Here is a 19,226-nt window from a genome sequence, read left to right on the forward strand (position 1 = left end):
TAGTGTGGCCGCACACCACCGAATTAATGTGGTTAAAAACCGAATTAATGTGCTTAGTGTGGCCGCGCACAATCGAATTTATACAACCTGTTTCCCAAATTCGAATTATCTAAATTCGGATTAATCCCGTAGTGTAGACATACCCAAAGAGAGCCACAAACAACCCCCCCCCCCATTTGAAAGTATCTTCTTTCCTTACTGGCCCTTCTGGTCAGGTGCCAACTAGGTTATTTGAGCTTCTTAACCCCTTACAGATAAAGTGATTTAGAAAAGCTTCCCAGGAGGGATTGTGTGTTACCCGGATCTGTATGTTTATGACACCTCACTATGTAAAACTCATGTTACTGGGGGAAATGCCGCTCAGCACAGGTCAGGGCGGGCACAGTGGGCGGGGCGGAGATTTCGGCGCTGGGGCCCGCCAGGCCCCGCCTCTGGTTTCCCCGAAGCGCGGGGAGGGGAATTCCGGGAGGCGGCGGGACCCGGGCGCTGCCTGATTCGCGCTTTTCCCCCGGCGGCGGAGCGACGTTCCTGCCCCTTGGTGGCCCTCGGGCGCCGCAGCCCGGCCTTTGGGGTTCGTTTGGCCGCAGCTCGGGCTCCCGGAGCCTGCCCCGCCCGCCATGGACAACGGCGGCGTGTACAGCCCGACCACCGAGCCGCAGAGCAAGCCCCGTACCTGCGGGTGCACCTTCGGCCGGCTCAGCCGGCAGCGCCTGCTGCTCAAAGCGGCGCAAGTGGTGAGTGAGCCCCGGCCTGGGCCTCGCGGGTCTGCCCGGGGCGCGGGGACGCCGTGTGCACTGGGGCGCCTGGCAGAGAGGAGCGGTCCCGGCTCCGGGCGGCGAGAAACTCGCTGTGTCGCAGCCTTGCCGGGGTGGTCCCGGGCGGCTCGAGCCTCCCGCGGGTGCGAGGTGTGGCCCTGTTTATCGCTCACGCCAGGCAGGGCCGGTGTGCGGCGGAGCGCAGCGCTGTGACTTGTCCGCCCTGCCTGGCTCCCCGGCGCGGGGGTTGCTCGGGTCTGTTTGTTTCTCTAGTGAAACCAGACAGCAGCTCCGCAGGCTCCGGGGAAATGTCGGGGGCCTGGAGAAAAGCTTGGCGCTGCCCCAGCGCAGGGGGCTGGACGGGTCCTTCGCGGCCCTGCATGTCTGGGGTTCCTCTCTACCCTTGCTGCTGTCCCTACATTTACCTGGGACCCTGTCCTGCGCTGTGGCATGGCTGGTTTTGGAGTAGAGGGTGGTGTGCTGTGTGCAGTAGGGTTGACGCTTCTGTTGACTTGACTATACAGTGCAGGGTCACAAAGCAAATAAGGGGTTAAGAAACGTTAATTAATGAACCAAGATGGGTGAGGGTAATCTCTTTTATTAGGTCAGCTTCTGCTGGTGAGAGAGCAGCTTTCGATCTTACACTGAGCTCTTCTTGGGGTCTCTGAAGTGAAAAGAGGAGCGCTGTGTAAGCTGGTCTCTCACCAGCTGAAATTGGGCCAATAAAATATATCCCCTCACCCACCTTCTCTCTCTAATATCCTGAGACCAGGAGGCTACACCAACACTACATACAACCTTAATTAATGTTTCTTAACCTGTTGTCTTGCACAGTCACTTTCCCCTGCCCCATTTACAGTCTTCCTTCCTTCTTTCCACACCACTCCCCTGTTCTTTGTTATTCCTGCCTTGACACCATTTCCGACATGAATGTTCAACTAGACTAGTAGATTTTCAAAAAATCATTTGTTTCAAGTCCACCAAAAAGAAAACTTTGTTTTTATGGTGGCTTTTATTTGTCTGTCGATACAAATCTACTTCATGTTAGAGGCATAGAAACCCTGGCTATTTTGTTAAGTTTATAGTTCTCTGTTATAAACTAAGCTGTCTAAATAAAAAGAGGACAAAACTGAGTACAACACAAAATGAATGTTTCCAGCTGTCCCTTCTTTGTGTTGCATGTGTTTTATTTGGCAATTAATATCGTTGCTATAAGTATGAAGTTGTAAATGTAGTTGTTACTGTCTACATTTAATGTTTGTTTTCTTTTTCATTAGTGAGTTTTCTGTCTGCTGTCTTTTACTGCCTCTTGATTTCCATTTTGTAGGCTGTATCTATCATTGCACAAAATATAAGGTGGTATATAAAAATGACCAATAAGATGTTAAGACAAAACCTTACTCTAATAAAAACAAATCTTAAAAATAATTTCCTAGACTCCTAACCAAAATAGAAGTTAGTACAGATACTTCTTTTAAGTGTAGACACACATTCACCATTTACTTCAGTCAGAGAAAATTTAGCTTGATCTAAAAAGTCTTAACTGAATTTAAAAAGTGAAAAAATTAGTCTAAATCAAATGGTAAATATATAACTCCTGGTAATATTAAATAGTACATTTTCAACTTTTAAATGCCAGTATATTGGTGAACTGGCATTGTAATTGTAATATTGTTTCTACAGACTCAGACTATTATTGCTATGGAGGCATCTTCACAGTAACAGTATGGCACATCTATTTGGACACTACAATCACAGACACTAACTGTTTAGAAGTTTGTGCTAGATTTTGCAAGTGATTTCAATTCGTTTTGTAGGTTCAAATAATAAGCAGGATCGAGAGCATGCAGTCCACTGTAGCACTGCTATTTCTGGTCTTAGAATTTTTAACTTAAAATTAAACCGGTCTGGACTCATGTGAAGGCCTTAATGTTCTGTACCAGAGGCTACATTCCATTACTATAAGTGGTAGAAAATCTTGGTTGAACCTCATTATATTGTGGTGAGCTGTTGGAGTGTTATAGTGGTTCACTCCAAATCAAAAGAATCCTAAGACTTCAAAGGAAGACATCCCTATTCTGATGGCTTTTTATGTGTATTTTGTGTAATCTTTTGATCCTTATTCATAAATGTTGGAGGTCATAAATGATCTTTCTCAAATTTCTAGTTAATATATACAAAAATGAAAATAGCACAGCATGGTTTGGATTTAGGGAAGATAGTGAAACCTAAATGGGAAAGGGACTCAACCATAAAATGTCAGTATCAGTTTTCCTGAAAGCTGAGTGGGTTTTAGTTCTGAAATGTCATAATCACAACAGCATCAGGTGATTTCTGCCCTTAGTCATTAATCAGGCACTGCCAAAAAGAGGACCATAACATTTTAAAACATAGGACAGTCATTTAAAAAAAGAAAATGCCAAGTCATGGTAAGGGAACACACACAACTTCAGAAAGTTATGGTTTACATTTATTTTTAAACAATTCTCAAAGCCTAAAGTGCTTTATATAAATATTTTTGAGGGTAAATTTTCTTTGATTTGTTTTATTTTTTAATTATAAAACATTTTATTGTTTGAGCCTGCTGGGTATTGCTGCCATGCAAACACCTTTGCCCATATAAAAAATCCCCGTAATTTATATAGACTACTCATGTGCCTTCATAAAGACAATTACAGGTGCATCCCTCTTTGGCTTTTCTGGTTATGGGGGAGAGAGAAGCTACTAGAGCCATTCATAAACAAAGAGAAGAAGAGACTGCTGGACCCACATGGGCACAAACTTGATATGTTCTTAAAGCTTTGGCAGTTTATGGCCGTATTCCATCACTGTAGGGACACCAGAAGGGTAGGTAACCAAAGCCAGATTTGTTTAGCTCATCAGAGAGATACTTTTTCTTTTATCTTTAGAGCCCTGCAAATCTGTGGATATCCACACATGCGGATATCTGCAGACCATGTTTGTGGATCGGATGTGGATACACATTTTTTATCTGCACAGGGCTCTACCTTGCTTCCTTCTCTCCCAAAATGCACAAGTCTTTGAGTTCTTGGTCCAGACACAAATTCAGAAATAAAGCTTGTACATTACTGTGGGTGAAATTCAGTTAGCTTTCTATGAGTGACATGCCCTTGTCGAAGGAAAGCACATAAATGCTGCGTTTTACTTAAAAAATTATTTGTGAAATAGTTTTATTTGTTTTGGAAACCCTGGTAAATATGTTAGTGTAATCTCTGCAATCTGTTGTGTAGTAATGTGATCTAATGGATAATGTTTTCACCCCTCAGTTCATAGAGAGCCAAGTTGGAGTTGGGAGAAGTGAGTTCTAATCCTGGCTTTACCATTGACCTACTATGTGGCATTGGGCAGGTCATATTACCCCTCTGTCTTATTCCCCTCCCATTCTTTTGTCTATTCAGCTCTTCGGGGTAGCAACTGTCTCTTACTATATATATATATATTTTTTTTTATAGTAAATAGTACGTTGGGTTGCTAGAGACTACTGTCGTACAGATCATATGCAAAACAGTGATTAAAACTGCAGTACTGCAATCTTAAAATTGCAGACTAACTACCGCTTGTCTAGGGTGCTTTTTAAATAGGATGTTGCATACAGCAAATCATCTGATTCCATTTTATGTATGGTACAATATTCCCTAAAATACTGTAACGCCAACTGCAGAAAACTACTTTCCAGTTTTTAAGATCGTAGCATGATATTCAGGATAGAGGGAACACTTTACAGTACTTTAGAATCATAGAATAGCAGGGTTGGAAGGGACCTCAAGAGGTCATCTAGTCCAACCCCCTGCTCAAAGCAGGACCAATCCCCAGACAGATTTTTGCCCCAGATCCCTAAATGGCCCCCTCCAGGATTGAACTCCCAATGCTGGGTTTAGCAGGCCAATGCTCAAACCACTGAGCTATATTATAGTTGTTAGCAATATGCTATTATTTATCTCTGATTGCTGCTGCTGAAGCCTCTTTTTGAAACCACTTTTATGTATCACATAAAAATGTACCTGCCAAAGAGATATTAAGATCTTTGAGTTTTGCATGGAGTTTTTTTAATTTTGGTTAATACAAAAGGAATGTAGTTTCAATCCAAAACTGGTTCAAATTCTGTAGAAAGTTGGATAGGAGAAAGCACATTGTGCCAAGACTTAGGGTTCTAAATTAATATCTAAAGCAGTAATACTTGTCATTTAAGTGGCGGAATTAAAAAGAGTATTGCATGCAGAAACCTCGGTATACAACGCTAGACTGAAAAGGAAAGTTCTAATTTAAGCTTAAAGATCTGCTCTTGCTTCTGAACTATTCATTCACTGCACCAACCCTGCTTTTAAAGACTTGTGAAATCAGCAGACTCCTTTGAATAGCAACCCTTGTATGCAATTTTAAACCAGAAGATTTCACTGGGGAAATGCCACAATTGAGGCTCTAGACAACAGTGGTTAAACAGTTACAATTTCATAGGCAAGTATTTCACTTTGTTTAACTTTCCTTTGTTTTCACAACTTTCTTTGGATGTTCACACCTATCTAACATTAAGGCTATGCTAGAAACTTGACAGAATTATACATAACTACAAAGAGTGTATGTAATGTTAGTCATTTATTGATACTATCATTCAAGTGATAAAGGAAGATATTAATATCCGGTGGATTGGTCTGGACACACAATATGGGGATAATGGTTTAAAAGTGAGCTGCAATACTTTTTTGGCCACATTACCCTCTGCTATGCAGTGCACAGGGTAGCAAACTGACATTGTAGAGGAGACACAGAACTTGGGTACATTCTCCCTAGTGGTCTTCAGACAGTATAAAACAGAGGTTCTCAAACTTATTTGATCACACCCCCGTTCTTTACATCTGTAGCAGTTTATGCCCCTCTTTCTGCCACACAAGTATATATACTGATTTTTTTTTTTTTTTTTAAATCAACATGTAGCTCTCACTAAGTATTTAAAATAGTAAGGCATTGATTCAGACAGCCATTTAAGTATATAGGTAATAAATATCATGACACCCTTACTTATGTGCTGCTGCTGGCGGCAGCATTGCCTTCAGAGCTGGGCGCCCGGAGTGTGGTGGCTGCTGACTGGGCACCCAGCTCTGAAGGCAGCACCACTGCCAGCAGCTTCTCAAGCCTGTCCCACCCCCCAATTTGAGAACCTCTTGTATAGAAGACTCTGCACAGTAAAGGCTCTGCAATTCTGGAAAGGAAGAGCACTTTTTTCTAAGGAGCTATGCTGTCATGGAGAGTGGATAACTAGGGAAGTATAGTGCAGAGGCATTTGTCCTCCACAGGTACTTCCGTCCCAGTTAGCCTCTAAAGAGCTGTGTGCTGTCAGGACCTCTGCAGGTTTTAAAGGCAGGGGACCCTCGACAATGATTCTGAGGAAACTGAAACGTGGAATCTCCTGTTCCCTATTGAGGAAAATCCATGTGTTTGTATAGCATCTAGTGCCCTAGACTCTGACTGGGATTTTTAGGCTCCACCACACTACAAATAATGTAGGACAGATGGTGGCCCTCTGTTAATGTGAGAAATAATTATTTGACGTGTTAAATAGCTTTAACAGAATACTATGAATGTATAGAATGAAAAATATACAATTAAAAAAGAAATATTTAAAATCAGTTCTTCCTTTCTCATTTTGCTAGTCAACTCCTGTGTTTTTGTTTTTCCCCTTGCAACACTTTAAGAGCATAAAGAGCATAGTGAGTAGTTAACTGCACCTTCAACAGTGCTTTAGGTGTGTGTTGGATTAATTGTTGCAGATGAGTACAGTTAACAGAAATGCGGAAGAAAATACCAATTAAGAACAGAGTAATTAAGCATCTTCATAATTCCTGATAAAGAACTCAGTTGTGGGGAGAAAAGGACAGTACATTTTCTTTTAAATAAATTCCCTCTAAAGCTTTTAATAAGAAATTGAGATTGAAGGAGTAGTTACAAAAAAAACACAGCTGCCAATTTACATAATAGGAAAAGCATGGTTGACATATGTTGTCAAATTCCTGCATGTAGGAAAAACCTCTTTACCTGAAGGAAGTCATTAACGTGGTGATACCTTTCCTCTTCATCACTGATTTTAAATTTAACTGTGGCACATTCATTAACATGCAAGCAGCTGAATGATTTTCAGGGACAAAAGGATGGCTGTTAGTAAACATTCATGAGCCATTTGGTTTTGGATCAAACAGAGGAGCATCTACCATTGCTCCAGAGATAGCGTCATGGTTATTTGGGTTTCTGAGCTCTGTTCAAAGTGGGTTTCTAGCAATTATGTTGCTGCTTTTTTGCTCTACTTTTTCTCCGAGTGGCAAAGGTGATTCATTCTGAAACTCTTCACTGCTGATAAAAAGCAGAAATTATGAATGAAAATGAAAACATGTGACTCACATTTTCAATATGATTTTGATAAACATTATTATAATGAAATGCAAAATACCTGTAATGGCTATTTTTGCTTTTTAAATTAAAAAGGAAGTGCAAAAAAGGACATCCCCCATACATCCTCAAAAAATGGATTTGAAATATTTTGGAGAAATCCATAGCAATCATTATTTTATGCAGAAGTTGATTTCTAAGCAATCTGCCTAATAGCAACTACAGGAGAAAAAGGAAGTGTGTTGAGAAATGGCCTTATTGTTTTAGTTTCTTAGCTGTAGTTCTTTTCACTCTTTAAGATCATCCTATTTAATACTGTTGAGTATTCAATATAGAATATTAGTCTGAAATGTTGCCCTCTGGCACGGTTTAGATTGGGAAATTTACAGTTCACATGTGTTGAGCTGCTGCTAATATTCATATTTAAAGAAAAACTCAGGCTGTAAATTATTTTCCTTGACTAGGACCCACTATGTAGCATGTGCAGCAGCTTGGTGCAAGCTATTAGCTAGAAAATAATCAGTCAGAAGTAGCTGTTTTGAATTCCAACTCTTTAAATGGACACTGGCAACTAATTGTCCAAAATAAGTGTTTTTAATTAAAATATTTTTCTGCCTTTTAGTGAGTCCAAATATATATTATTGTGCTATTATATGAAAATCAGAAAGTTAAACCCAGTGATTATTTAAAGATATAAAGGGGGAGATGGAGATATTATCAAAACCTTTGGATAAACTGGTAAGATTGCAACCCTGATTCTTAGGCTCAGTCTAAACTTAAAAAGTTTTACTGGCGTAACTGTGCTGGCGGGCTGTGTGTGATATTTTACCAATATAGTTATGCCAGTAAAAGCATTGGTATGGATGTAGTTATACCAGTATAATTTATTTCACTTTGCTGAACTGGAATAAGGCCATGTCTGCACTACAGACTTGTGCTGGCATAGCTGTTCAGTCAGGTGTGTGAAAAGGTGTAGTCCCTGACTGACATAGCTCTGCCTGCAGAAGTCTGTAGCGTAGACACCACCTGTACTAGGGGGGGGGGGGGATTTTTTTTTTAACTGATCTAGATTGTACAGATGGGGGATAGTTGTACTATACCAGGACAAGCATAACTTTGTTGGTGTAGCTGCATTCACACTAAGAGTGCTTTGCCAGTATAGGAATACTAATATATTATATTGGTAAAGCAATCCTAGCATAGACATAGCCTAAACGATATCAATCTAAGCACTTTCATGTGGTTTAACTGCTTGTACACTGGGGGTGGGGTTTGTCTGTTTAACTGTGCCAGCATAGGTAGTCTCTACACTTAAGTTTTGACAGGGCTTTGGAGAGTACTGGTTTTCCCAAGGTTTTCTGTGTCTGAGGGCTTGTCTACACCACCAAGTTTTGTTGACAAAACTTATGTCAACACCCAAAAGTCAACAAAACAAAAATCACCAAAGGGTGTTCACACTTGCTCCCTCTATCGACAGATCATGTCCACATTGCTCACACTGTCGATGATGATGTCTCCAATGCACCGTGGGTATGTATCCCACAGTGCAGTGTTGTGGGATGGAAGAGCTGATCGCTGCACGAGTTCTTCCACAGCCCCCTCAGCTGCCGAGAGCAGCATCATGAATAGCTCTGTGAGCTCTCCATGCTGAGGAATGGCAAAGCAGCACAGCAGTCTGTCCCCCTCCCCCTGCAGCAGCAGTCTGCCTGCTGCTGTGTTCCTAGTGCTGGGCAGAACAGGAGCATTCCAATGATTTGCTCTTTGTTTGTTCCTGTGATGGTGCACGACTCACTGCTGCAGCACCTCCTGCTGGTCATCTCAGGGAATTAGCATTTCCAGCCTCCCGAGTGCCCTCTGCAGGCCAGTGTCCCACTGCCACTAGCCCCCCCCTCTCCCCCATGTCCCTCCCAGGACCCGGTGCCCCGGTGCTGCCCCCTGGCAATACCCCTGCAGTCTCAGGGTCTCCCCACCCAGGGGAACCCCCAACCCTCTATCCCCACCTTACCTCAGTCATGGGCTACTGCCAGTCACCATCTAGCCCCCGCTCACTGGGGCAGACTGCAGTGTAAAAGCCACTCATCATAAGCAAGGGGAGTTTGGACCTGCTGCCTCTGCCTACCCATGGGCTGCCCTCTGCAACCCCAGTGCCTAATTGGCCTTCCACTAGGCCACAGCCTGGGGGTTTCCAGGCCAGAACTCCCCAGCTCCCTTGGCCTTCCCCCAGCCCTGCTGCACTCCAGGTACCTTCTCTCAGCTCCCTGCAGCCAGGTCCCTCCCTCTCAAAGCTAGTGAGAGTCTGTCTCTGGCTTGTGGCCCCAGCCCTCTTATAAGGGCCAGCTGGGCCTTCATTAAGCCAGCCACGGCCTGATTGGGACGTGTCCTCCAGCTGAGGCTGCTTTGCCCAATCAGCCCCACTTTTCCTTCCCTGCCACAGCCCTCTTCCCGGGCTGTTTTAAGCCTTTTAAGGCAGGAGTGGGTGACCACCCCGCTACAGTTCCCCAAAGGGAGCAGCACACAGATACTTCCCGGAGCTTTGAAAGGGGAGGGGCTCATGCCTGCAGGGCAGCAGAGATCAAAACACTGAGCAGAGCAATCAGGGCAGGCATTGTGGGATACTGGCGGAAGCCAGTTCTGTGAACGGAACAATCAGCAGTGTCTACACTGGCTCTTCGTCGACAATAAAGGGAGGGGAAAAGACAAAAGTCTGTAGTAGGGATGGAAGTTTTTGTCGCCAATGCTGGGCATTTTTCGTGACAAAAGTCCCATTGTAGTGTGTACACTCTTGCTGTTTTGTCGCCAAAAGGCAGTTTTTGGCAACAAAACTTGGTAGTGTAGACAAGGCCTGAGTCTAGTGGGACTGATACTTGAGCTTAGAAGTGAAATTGACCCATCTAGTTCTATTATACAGGCGTAGCAACAGTGTAATTAATAAAGATTTCTAAAAAGTGACAAGGAGTCCTGTGGCACCTTATAGACTAACAGACGTATTGGCGCATAAGCATTTGTGGGTGAATGGTCACCCACGAAAGCTAATTCTCCAATACATCTGTTAGTCAATAAGGTGCCACAGGACTCCTTGTCACTTTGTTACAGATCCAGACTAACACGGCTACCCCTCTGATAAGGATTTCTAAGATATGTAACAAATCTTTATCTAAAGTGGCAGGACATAGAGTTGTGTGGCGACGACAGATGAAAGGAAACAGAACACCAGGTTTGTGGTAGCCGAAAAGCCCCTCTACCTCCCAGGAACTTTTCCTGGGGCTTTTATTTCTCTCCTTACTTTGTTTACAACTCTTCTCATTGGTACAAATCTTGCGCATGAAGAAGACATGCAGTAGTCAATTACATAAAGTAACAGCCCCATATCTTGTGCACGTGAAAGCCAGCTGCAAGGGAGAAAAACAGGCAAGCCAAAAGTTTTCCCAAACACAGACGCTGGGACAAGGTCACTCCTGCCTCGTTGCTAAGGGAACAGTTTGCCGTTCTCGTGGGCAGACGATTCGGGAGCAACACATTCCTACAGAGTTGGAAAACTATAGCAATGTCGCACAAACTTTTATAGGTTAATTTTGCTTTGTAAATTAAAGGTATTAAAACTAATACCGTTTTGTCTAGAGATGAGCATGCTGTCTGCGTATAGTCAAATCCCAGATTCTGACCATAAAGTTGGTAGAGATAGGTAGTGCTGCAAAGGCGATGGCATTAGCTCTCTGTGGTCTGGTCTATATGAAATATAAGACTAGGAGAAATATTTCCATGGGTTCTGTTTTGTTTTTGTTTTGAAATTTCAGTGGAAACTCCCCCCCCCAAAATAAATAAATAAAAAAAACAAACCCAAACATTCTTCTGCAACCCAATTAAAGGTCCTAATTTCTTACTGTTGCATTCTGCCTTTGGTAGCACCACTAGATGTAGTTGAGACAGGTCTCTTATTTTTACCTCCATGTTGCCTTAACCTGTTCAGAGTAGACTGTCACGTTGGTTAGATGATGTGTTGGTAAAAGTGCCAAAGACCTGTCTACACTGCAACCTTTGCTGCTGCTGCAACAGTAATGAATTGCAAATCATGCATTTTGCCAGTATAGATACAGCCTGTGAGGGGGATGGGTGTAGAGATGAGCAAAGTCTTGTTAAGAGTGATACCTGCAGGTTAAGATCAGCATTAATAGAGTCCTGAAGTTAAGCCCTCTACTCAGGAAGTATTTTTTTTACAAGTATTATTTGTAAAAAAGTGAATAGTTGGCATGGAAACAAAGCCTTTATAGAGTTACCCTTAATTTTATGACCCAGTCAGGTTCTCCCTTCCTGGAATGTCCTACTCCATTGAATCTTTACTGCTGGGGTAATGTAGTATGGGGAAAGCTAGTCATTGGGAAGTGGCCAAAATGAGAGAACTGCAAACAAAATGTTATGCAAACACACTTGAGAGGATAGCAGTACAACTGTGTTCTCCTTTCTTCAAGCTAGAGAAACTTGTCCCATGGACAATCTAGTTGTCATAACTTTTTTTTTTTTTAGTAGATCAAATGAGTTCTCTTTTTTAAAAAATAACTCATGTCCTTCCCTCAAAAATAAAATGGTCTGAGGTGAGTGTAGAACTTCTGGGTAGATTGACCATTTGATGTGTCTGACCTTAGTCTCAGCAAAAAAACCTTGCTCTTTGCTTTGGAAAAGAGCAATTTCCCCATACTGCACTGGGGTGGGGAGTGTGTGCATAATTAGCTATGTGTACTTTCTCTGAAGTAGGGCGGGGGCACAAATGGTTCAACAGCATCAAAAGTAGAACTTCGAGAAGCAGCTAAGTTGGATGACCAGCTTCTGCCATTTATTATAAGGAAGCTGGGGCACTAGTTTTCATTTTCAGCTCTGGGCTGTACATGCTAGCCAATGTGCCTGACGCTACATTCAGGTCTTGCAGCATTCCCAATAGGCAGAAAGAAATACAATTTCGCTTGTCCTGCGTGAGCATCTAACAACCAAAAACCTGTCTTCCTAGTCTGCTCCCTTCACTCTCATGCATGAAACCATGAATTGGTAATGTATACTGTATAGTCAACAAGTGTGTGCCTGGTGTATTGTGTTCTGTTCAGCTTGATCTACTGTATTAGTTAATTTTAACAGCAAGGTTGCATTTTTCTCTACATATCAAGTGTTTAATTTGTGGCATTTTTGTACTTGTCTAATGGTTTGTCAGGTCACAAACCACAAATACAAAATTATTTTGGCTTTGACATTTAAACTTTTTTCTTTTATCAGAGATAATTATTTTCACTGCTTTAATATCAGCTGACTGCCTGGTACAAACATTGGCAAATTGATTAGATAATTTGAATAATCTTTATTTTTCCACAGCTGCTTTCCTTTTTGGCCTTCATCCTTGAAGAAATTGTGGAGAGTTGTGTCCTGTGTGGTGGGCTTTATTTCTTTGAGTTTATAAGCTTCAGTGCCACCTTTCTGAGTCTCCTGATATTCATTGTGTATTGCACCTCTGCATATGATAAAGTTGAGAAGGCTAGATTAAGGACATTGGTAAGGAACTGCTTTATTTTTAATTATTTTCGCTTCTAAATGTTAAGGTGTTTTTTGTTAAAGCAATTTAAGTTACATGACTGTTCTGTCTAGACAATATATACTATTTGGTAACAAGACAACACAATGTTAACTGAGTTATCTTCTTTATATTAGCAACTATTTACACATTTTCACGTTGGCTACGGTGAGATACAGAGTTTCAGCTCTGGGCTGTGGAACTGGAAAGATGACAGCTTGTTTTCCAGGAAAGCTGACTGCTGGTTCTAAACCTGGGATAAATGACCCAGTATTCAGACCAAAGCAGGTGTTTCTCCTCTGTGTGCCCCTTAACTAGCTGAGTAGCATAAAGAGCATGAAGAAAGGGGTAACACTGCTTGAAAAGTCACTTGACAATATGAGTCCGATGCCAGTGAATCTCCTCCCTGCATATTACTGTGGGTGAGGGAAGGCACAGTGGATTTTAGTATTTTCCAATTTTATGTATCCGGACATACAGTAAAGATTTTCTTATGTGTGATAATAGGTTTAGTTAAGGATCAATACGCATGTTTTATTTAACAAAAGTTCTCTTGAGCACGTGTGCGCATCTCTTTTGTTACAGCTAGGTTTAATAGATTTTTAAGTCTGCAAGGAACCATTATGAACAACTAATCTGACCTCCTGCATAACACAGGCCAAATGATTTTACCCTGTAATTCCCATGTTTGCATTTCTGGCTCTGCAGGAGATTGCCATGTCTGTTTCAAGATCATTTTTGTAAAGTGAGGTGGGATTCCTTTGGTATGAAAAGACATAGATAAAATCAAATTCTGTTCCTAAAGGGGCTTTCCTGTGTTTTCTCGTCTCCAATAAAATAAGCAAAAAGAGTTTATAGAACTTCTAAAACAAGAAGTGCAGGTTTTTTCCCTGGTATTGCATTAAGAAGTAAAAATGAGTAGAGGGGAAGAACAAGTCAGAACTCACAAAATGTAAGATCAGGAGAAATATTTCCATGTGTTTTTGTTTGTTTGTTTTGTTTTTAAATTTCAGTGGAAACTCCCCCTCCCTCCCCCTCCCCAAAAAATCAAACATTCTTCTGCAACCCAAACATGGCAACACTGAGAACCTGTAGTGAAAAGTAAATTAGATTACTGGGAGTTCTTATAATCTCTTGTGCTAGTGGCATGGGTAAGATGTGTGTTTAATGAGATTTTTAAAAGTGACTATGTCCTTTTCAATTAAAATATAAACGAGTCGTCTCCACCACACATGAACACACATACCCATCTGAAACTCATTCTACCTCCCTTTCTGGGGTTTTCCTTTATTCTTAACTTAAAACAACAAATCTAAACTTTCACCTGAGTTTTCCTCTGAACTCCCTGTTTCTAGGGTTTTGCTTTGAAATACCTCCTCACTTGCCCTTTAGACTCTCATTTTATTGAGCTGGAGCTATTGAGGCCCATTTGGTTTTGCCCTTGGGGTGGATCAGCAGCATAGATCTGCATTTCCAGGCAGAGTCCTAGGACTTGGCATTCTGTCACACAAACTAATATTAAATTATATTATAGCCTCTCTGGAGTGCAGTTTGTTGCCAGCACATAATACTGGGATCCCTGTCTATCACATGGATTCACCCTGTAGAATATTTCATTTAATTACTTGGAACTTGCCTGTTTCCCTAATCTAATGTACAGAAATGTTTTCTTACCCCATGTCATCCTCCACCTCTTTCAGAGGCCAGTTATGCTCAGTATGCTTTTGAATTTCAGAAAATACAATATTGGCAAGAACACTATTTTGTGTTGTGAGCATCCACCTAACTTAAGAATTGTGTCATATAGCAAACAATATGTAGATTCTGTGACTGAAGGCATAAAGGTAGGAGAGTATCAGTACCAAGAGATCTGAGTGAATGCACTTATTTGTAAGGCTCCCTTTTCCCCAAGGCCTCTAAGAACTTAATGAAACTAGGATAGCTAAACAGACTTCTTCTGAATGTGGAATGTGCTGAGAGAAGTTACATGGATGTGAGTGAGGTAGGAAGGGGGAAGGCATAGAAAGAATAGTATGTGATGCAGACTCCTTTCACATTGCTGCAGTTGAACGTTGTGCTGTATATAATTAGAAATATACATGTTTTCTAGATTTATAATAGCGCCAGGTTTCACATATGATTTCATTGTCTGATTAACTTGGGCATTTTTAATATACTGGTTCCTTTACCAACCAGTGCCTCCACTAGTTTGTAATTTTCTCTTTTTTTTATGATTGCAGGATTTCTGGGTCACTACAGTAGTGGGAGTTCTCTTTTTTGTAGCTTCCATTGTGTTTGCTGCAACCAATGACAAGTCATCTGTTGAAACTGTTGCAATTGTAAGTATCTGAAAACACCCCAGACTCCATACCATGTTAAACTTTCAGTCCTCTGCTCAAGGTTTAGAGGAAGGGAAGCTCTGGCCAGGTTGTGGGCAGAAAGCAGAAGGCAATGCATTTGTTGAGGTAAGGATGCAGGAAGAGGTGGCTACCTTAGGGCTCCTAAGACCTGGTACATAAACCTCTGCTACAACAGAGTGTGGGAGATCCACATGATGGGCACATTCTACAGCTGTGGTCTTCATAAGGTTTGCTGGAAGCTCAGTGCACCCTAGGAGCTCCATAATATTGTGGATGCTAGGAAAAGCTCTTAGTCCCCTCAGTTAGCTGTGCAACCTTGGCCCTGTGTTTTCTGGCCCCTCCATGGGTCACTATCCTCATTTCACCCTTCCTTCTGGCCTTGGCCCCCAAGGTTCTACACCTTTTCTCTCAGACTCACCAGGTTTTGTTCTTGCTTTCTCCACAACAAAGAGACACCCGTGACTGGCCCATGCCAGCTGACTCAGGCTCGCAGGGCTTGGGCTACAGTGCTGTTTCATTGCTGTGTAGATGTCTGGACTTGGGCTGGAGCCCAGGCTCTAGGACTTTGCGAGCTGAGGCCAGAGGTGGAGAGGGAATGAGGCTGGGCTGGAGGCAGAGCAGGGGTTGGAGCGGAGCTGAGGCTGAGATCAGAGCTGGTCTGAGGGCAGAGTGGGGCTGGATGGTGCTCCCTCCCTGCCCCCTCATTGGGGCTGGCCCAGGCCCTGCCACACGCGCCCCCCGAATGTTCCTCCACGCCCCCATACGGGGGCGCACACCCCAGTTTGGGGACCACTGTCCTAGGGACTCTAGAACATTCTCGTAAAGGCTGAGTGGGGAGTGGTAACAGACATACAGCTGGGGAGTCAGTTATAGCAGGGAGGATACTTGCAGAGTTCAAGTGTGAATATTCAGAGCCTCTAGGAAGCTATACGGTACCAGAAATAGTTAGACGAGCAGCAGGACATGTAGCTCACAAGGAACACTGGAGGTTCTGCAGTTCTGGGATGCATGTGGAGAAGTCACAGTGTCTCGCTTCTCCAGCACGCTTTTTAAAGAGTCTTCATATTATTTCTGTGCTAAATTATAAAGCATCAAAATCAAAGAACATTCTTCTTGAATAAAGATTCATTAGAAAAATAAAGAACTCTGATCCTATAATCAGAATGATCTTAGAATTTACAGGAAGAATACGTTTATCTTCTGTAATATTCATTTGTGTCACAAATATTAACTCGGACACTTGCATGGCTCCTCCTCCCTCCCTCCTTCCCTCCCCCCCAGAACAGGGAGATGGAAGAATTCTTTCACTCTTAGATCTAATTGTTTATATTCTATTGTGTTGGCTCAAATCAACTGTATAAAACGTAACCCTCTCAAACTTCACTGAATCCCGTTAATGCTCAGGCACCAGTTTGACTCATTTTAGTTGGCCTTGACTATATCTCTACTATGCTACTGCCTCACCCAACACTTTAAAAAAAAAAGTAGCATTAATCTCTGCTTCTAAGCTAGTATGTAAAAAGTTTTTAGTCTGAATTCCTTGCAGTCAAACAGTAAGGACCTGTACCATGCACACCTGATCCAAGAAATAAAAACTATAAAGTACAAAACATGTCACTATTATGATTTCTGATCTTTCTGTTAAGAACTGAACCACTGACTTCAAAAGACTGGAGACTGAATGTATATAGAAATACTACAGTAAAGCTGGGAGGGGGAGGGTTGCACGAAGAAGATTGCTTGTTCTCTTGCTTCAGGTTCTCAATCAAAGTTGGAATAATATTAATGTTTATGTATACATTTTAAATAACTGTTTCTTTCACATTCACAGGTGTTTGGCTTTTTGGCAAGTATAGGATTTCTAGCTGATGGTATTCACATGTTTATGGAGAAACGTAAAGTGAAGGAAAATAAATCAGAGAACATTGGCAACACACAGAACACACCAGAAAATCAGCCGCTGAATAACCAAATCTAAACTTTAAAAAAGTCCTTTAATTTCTATGAGTTAAATTAATCAAGATGAAAAATTTTCATTTCCCTACTTATTTCACTGCATTGAGGGTAACTTTGTCTTCTCTCTCTTTTGCATCTAGCCAGCTTTGTACAAGTCTGACCCAATCATAAGCTTTTATAGACTCTTAATTTTTTTAACAATAGTATGTTGAGCATCAGGGTTTGTACAATTCTCCATCTAACTTGTCCTGACTAATAACTGTTAGAGGGACATTCTAAAAGGAAGAAATTGCCTCCAAATAGATTTTTTTTATTTAAACATAAAATAGACATCAGTAACTGAAAGCACTGAGACTTCTGAGAAGAATGACTGTAATACAGGCGAACTCATCAGGCTTAAATTCTGAGTTATGTTTTTAAAATATTTAAATTTTATGTAAATACAGCAGGCTAGAATTAGAATTCTGTTGCATTAATTCACACCTACCTATGTTGGTGATATCCGGCTTCTTGCCTCTGATACTAAGAATGACTTAGTACAATAAAATCCCTTCCTTGTTTTAATCGGTTAAACTGAATGTAAAAGGGAAACTAAATTTTGCAATCTCATAGAGGTTTCTATCCCCAAATGAGTTGTTCTTTACTTTGATTTTATCTTGTGTGTCTTACTCCATACTTCTAGATTCTGTTTTGTGTCTCTGAAAGTCACTGCTCTTTTTTAAAGGCAGTCGGTAAAACAGATACAGCTAGCATGTGTGTATTTGATAGTCAAGTGGTATATCATAGAGTGACCTTTGCACTCCATATTTGTGGAAGTTTAAAGCTGTAAGTGATGCATTCTTTAAAAATATCGTTAAACCCATTAAAGAAAGAAGAAATTTGAAAATTAGCCTTAAGAGGAAAGGTTAAGAGGCCAATATTTTCAGCCTAGAGGAAAGAAAACTGAGAGGAGACTAACTGCCTACAAACAGTTAAAGGGATATATTTTTAAAAAAGAGGGAGCAGGGACCAATTAATCCTTTCAGTTCAAGAGGGCAGACAAAAAGTAATTAGCTTAAGCTTTGCCAGGGAAAGTTTAACTTAAAAATAAAATAATGAAACTTTGGCACCGTTCCAGTGCACAGTGGGGGGAGGGATAGCTCAGTGGTTTGAGCATTGGCCTGCTAAACCCAGGGTTGTGAGTTCAATCCTTGAGGGGGGCCACTTAGGGATCTGGGGCAAAATCAGTACTTGGCCCTGCTAGTGAAGGCAGGGGGCTGGACTCAATGACCTTTCAGGGTCCCTTCCAGTTCTATGAGATATAGATATATGTATATATGGAGATATACCTAAGATGAATGGTCATGAAAGTTGATTATTGTTTGTCCTTGCTCCTGCATGCAGCTCAGTTGGTGACTGGATAAATAAGTAAGTAAGCAGTTGTATAAACTTCTAGACTTAAGACAGCAGCCCCTGGGATGAAAAGGGAAGCTATTAGTGAGCAGTGGGTTAGGCACAAGCAGTGCAAAGATGCAAAAGACCAGACAGGTTGAGTCACATATGCAGGGCAGTGGTGAAAACGCATTCTTCAGATGTTTGAAGGGTGGGATTTTTTTTGCTGGTTGGGTTTTTTTTTCTCTGTGGAAGGGGAAAATGAGATTCTTACACCTGCAAGGGAGGGCTATGCAAGCAGGATAAATTGTAGTAAACTTCCAAGAGAACATGAGGCGCTCAAAGTATATATTTAACAAAAAAAAAAAAAAAACCCACCCCAAAACACCAGTATCTTAAAGGCCTCATTATGTAAAAGTAGTTTGTTGTCTGACTTTCCATGATACTTGCCATGTCTTCCATGATTTGAGACTATTAACATCACTTTTCCAAAATGTATTATGTCAAACCTACAGCCCTTTAAATCATTGAGGCGGCACTGAGACTAAACCCTCTAGGAACAGGTTGTCTTCTACCCTCGCCCTATTTTGAGGACAGAGTAGTAAGGGATTTAAAGTATTGTAAGTGAAGTCAGAGGCTTTTTCTAAGGCTGCTACTTTCTGATGATCATACATAATATGGTTGTAATGGTCTCCCTTCGTTAAACGTGTCAGCTCCCGAAGGGTTGAACCTGTTTGTGAAGGAAATCTGACACTAACACTACATTTTGCTGAAGGAACACGGTTAGGTGGTGTAGAGCAGCAAGCTTAGCCTGAAGCTTACATTCAGAATAAA

General features: G+C 41.7%; 1 protein-coding gene across 1 annotated transcript; it reads left to right on the forward strand.

Annotated features, from left to right (window-relative positions):
* The first annotated feature begins 423 nt into the window (after positions 1–423).
* Positions 424–18,169, forward strand: CMTM6 (CKLF like MARVEL transmembrane domain containing 6). The gene is made up of 4 exons (XM_024214340.3): positions 424–734; positions 12,510–12,686; positions 14,946–15,044; positions 16,897–18,169. The coding sequence occupies exons 1-4, from the start codon at positions 618–620 to the stop codon at positions 17,041–17,043; spliced, it is 540 nt and encodes a 179-aa protein (XP_024070108.2). The 5' UTR covers positions 424–617; the 3' UTR covers positions 17,044–18,169.
* Positions 18,170–19,226: the final 1,057 nt, after the last annotated feature.

Source organism: Terrapene carolina, unplaced genomic scaffold (assembly GCF_002925995.2).
Source record: "Terrapene carolina triunguis isolate 2854851 unplaced genomic scaffold, T_m_triunguis-2.0 Scaffold84, whole genome shotgun sequence".
NCBI classification, from domain to species: domain Eukaryota; kingdom Metazoa; phylum Chordata; order Testudines; family Emydidae; genus Terrapene; species Terrapene triunguis.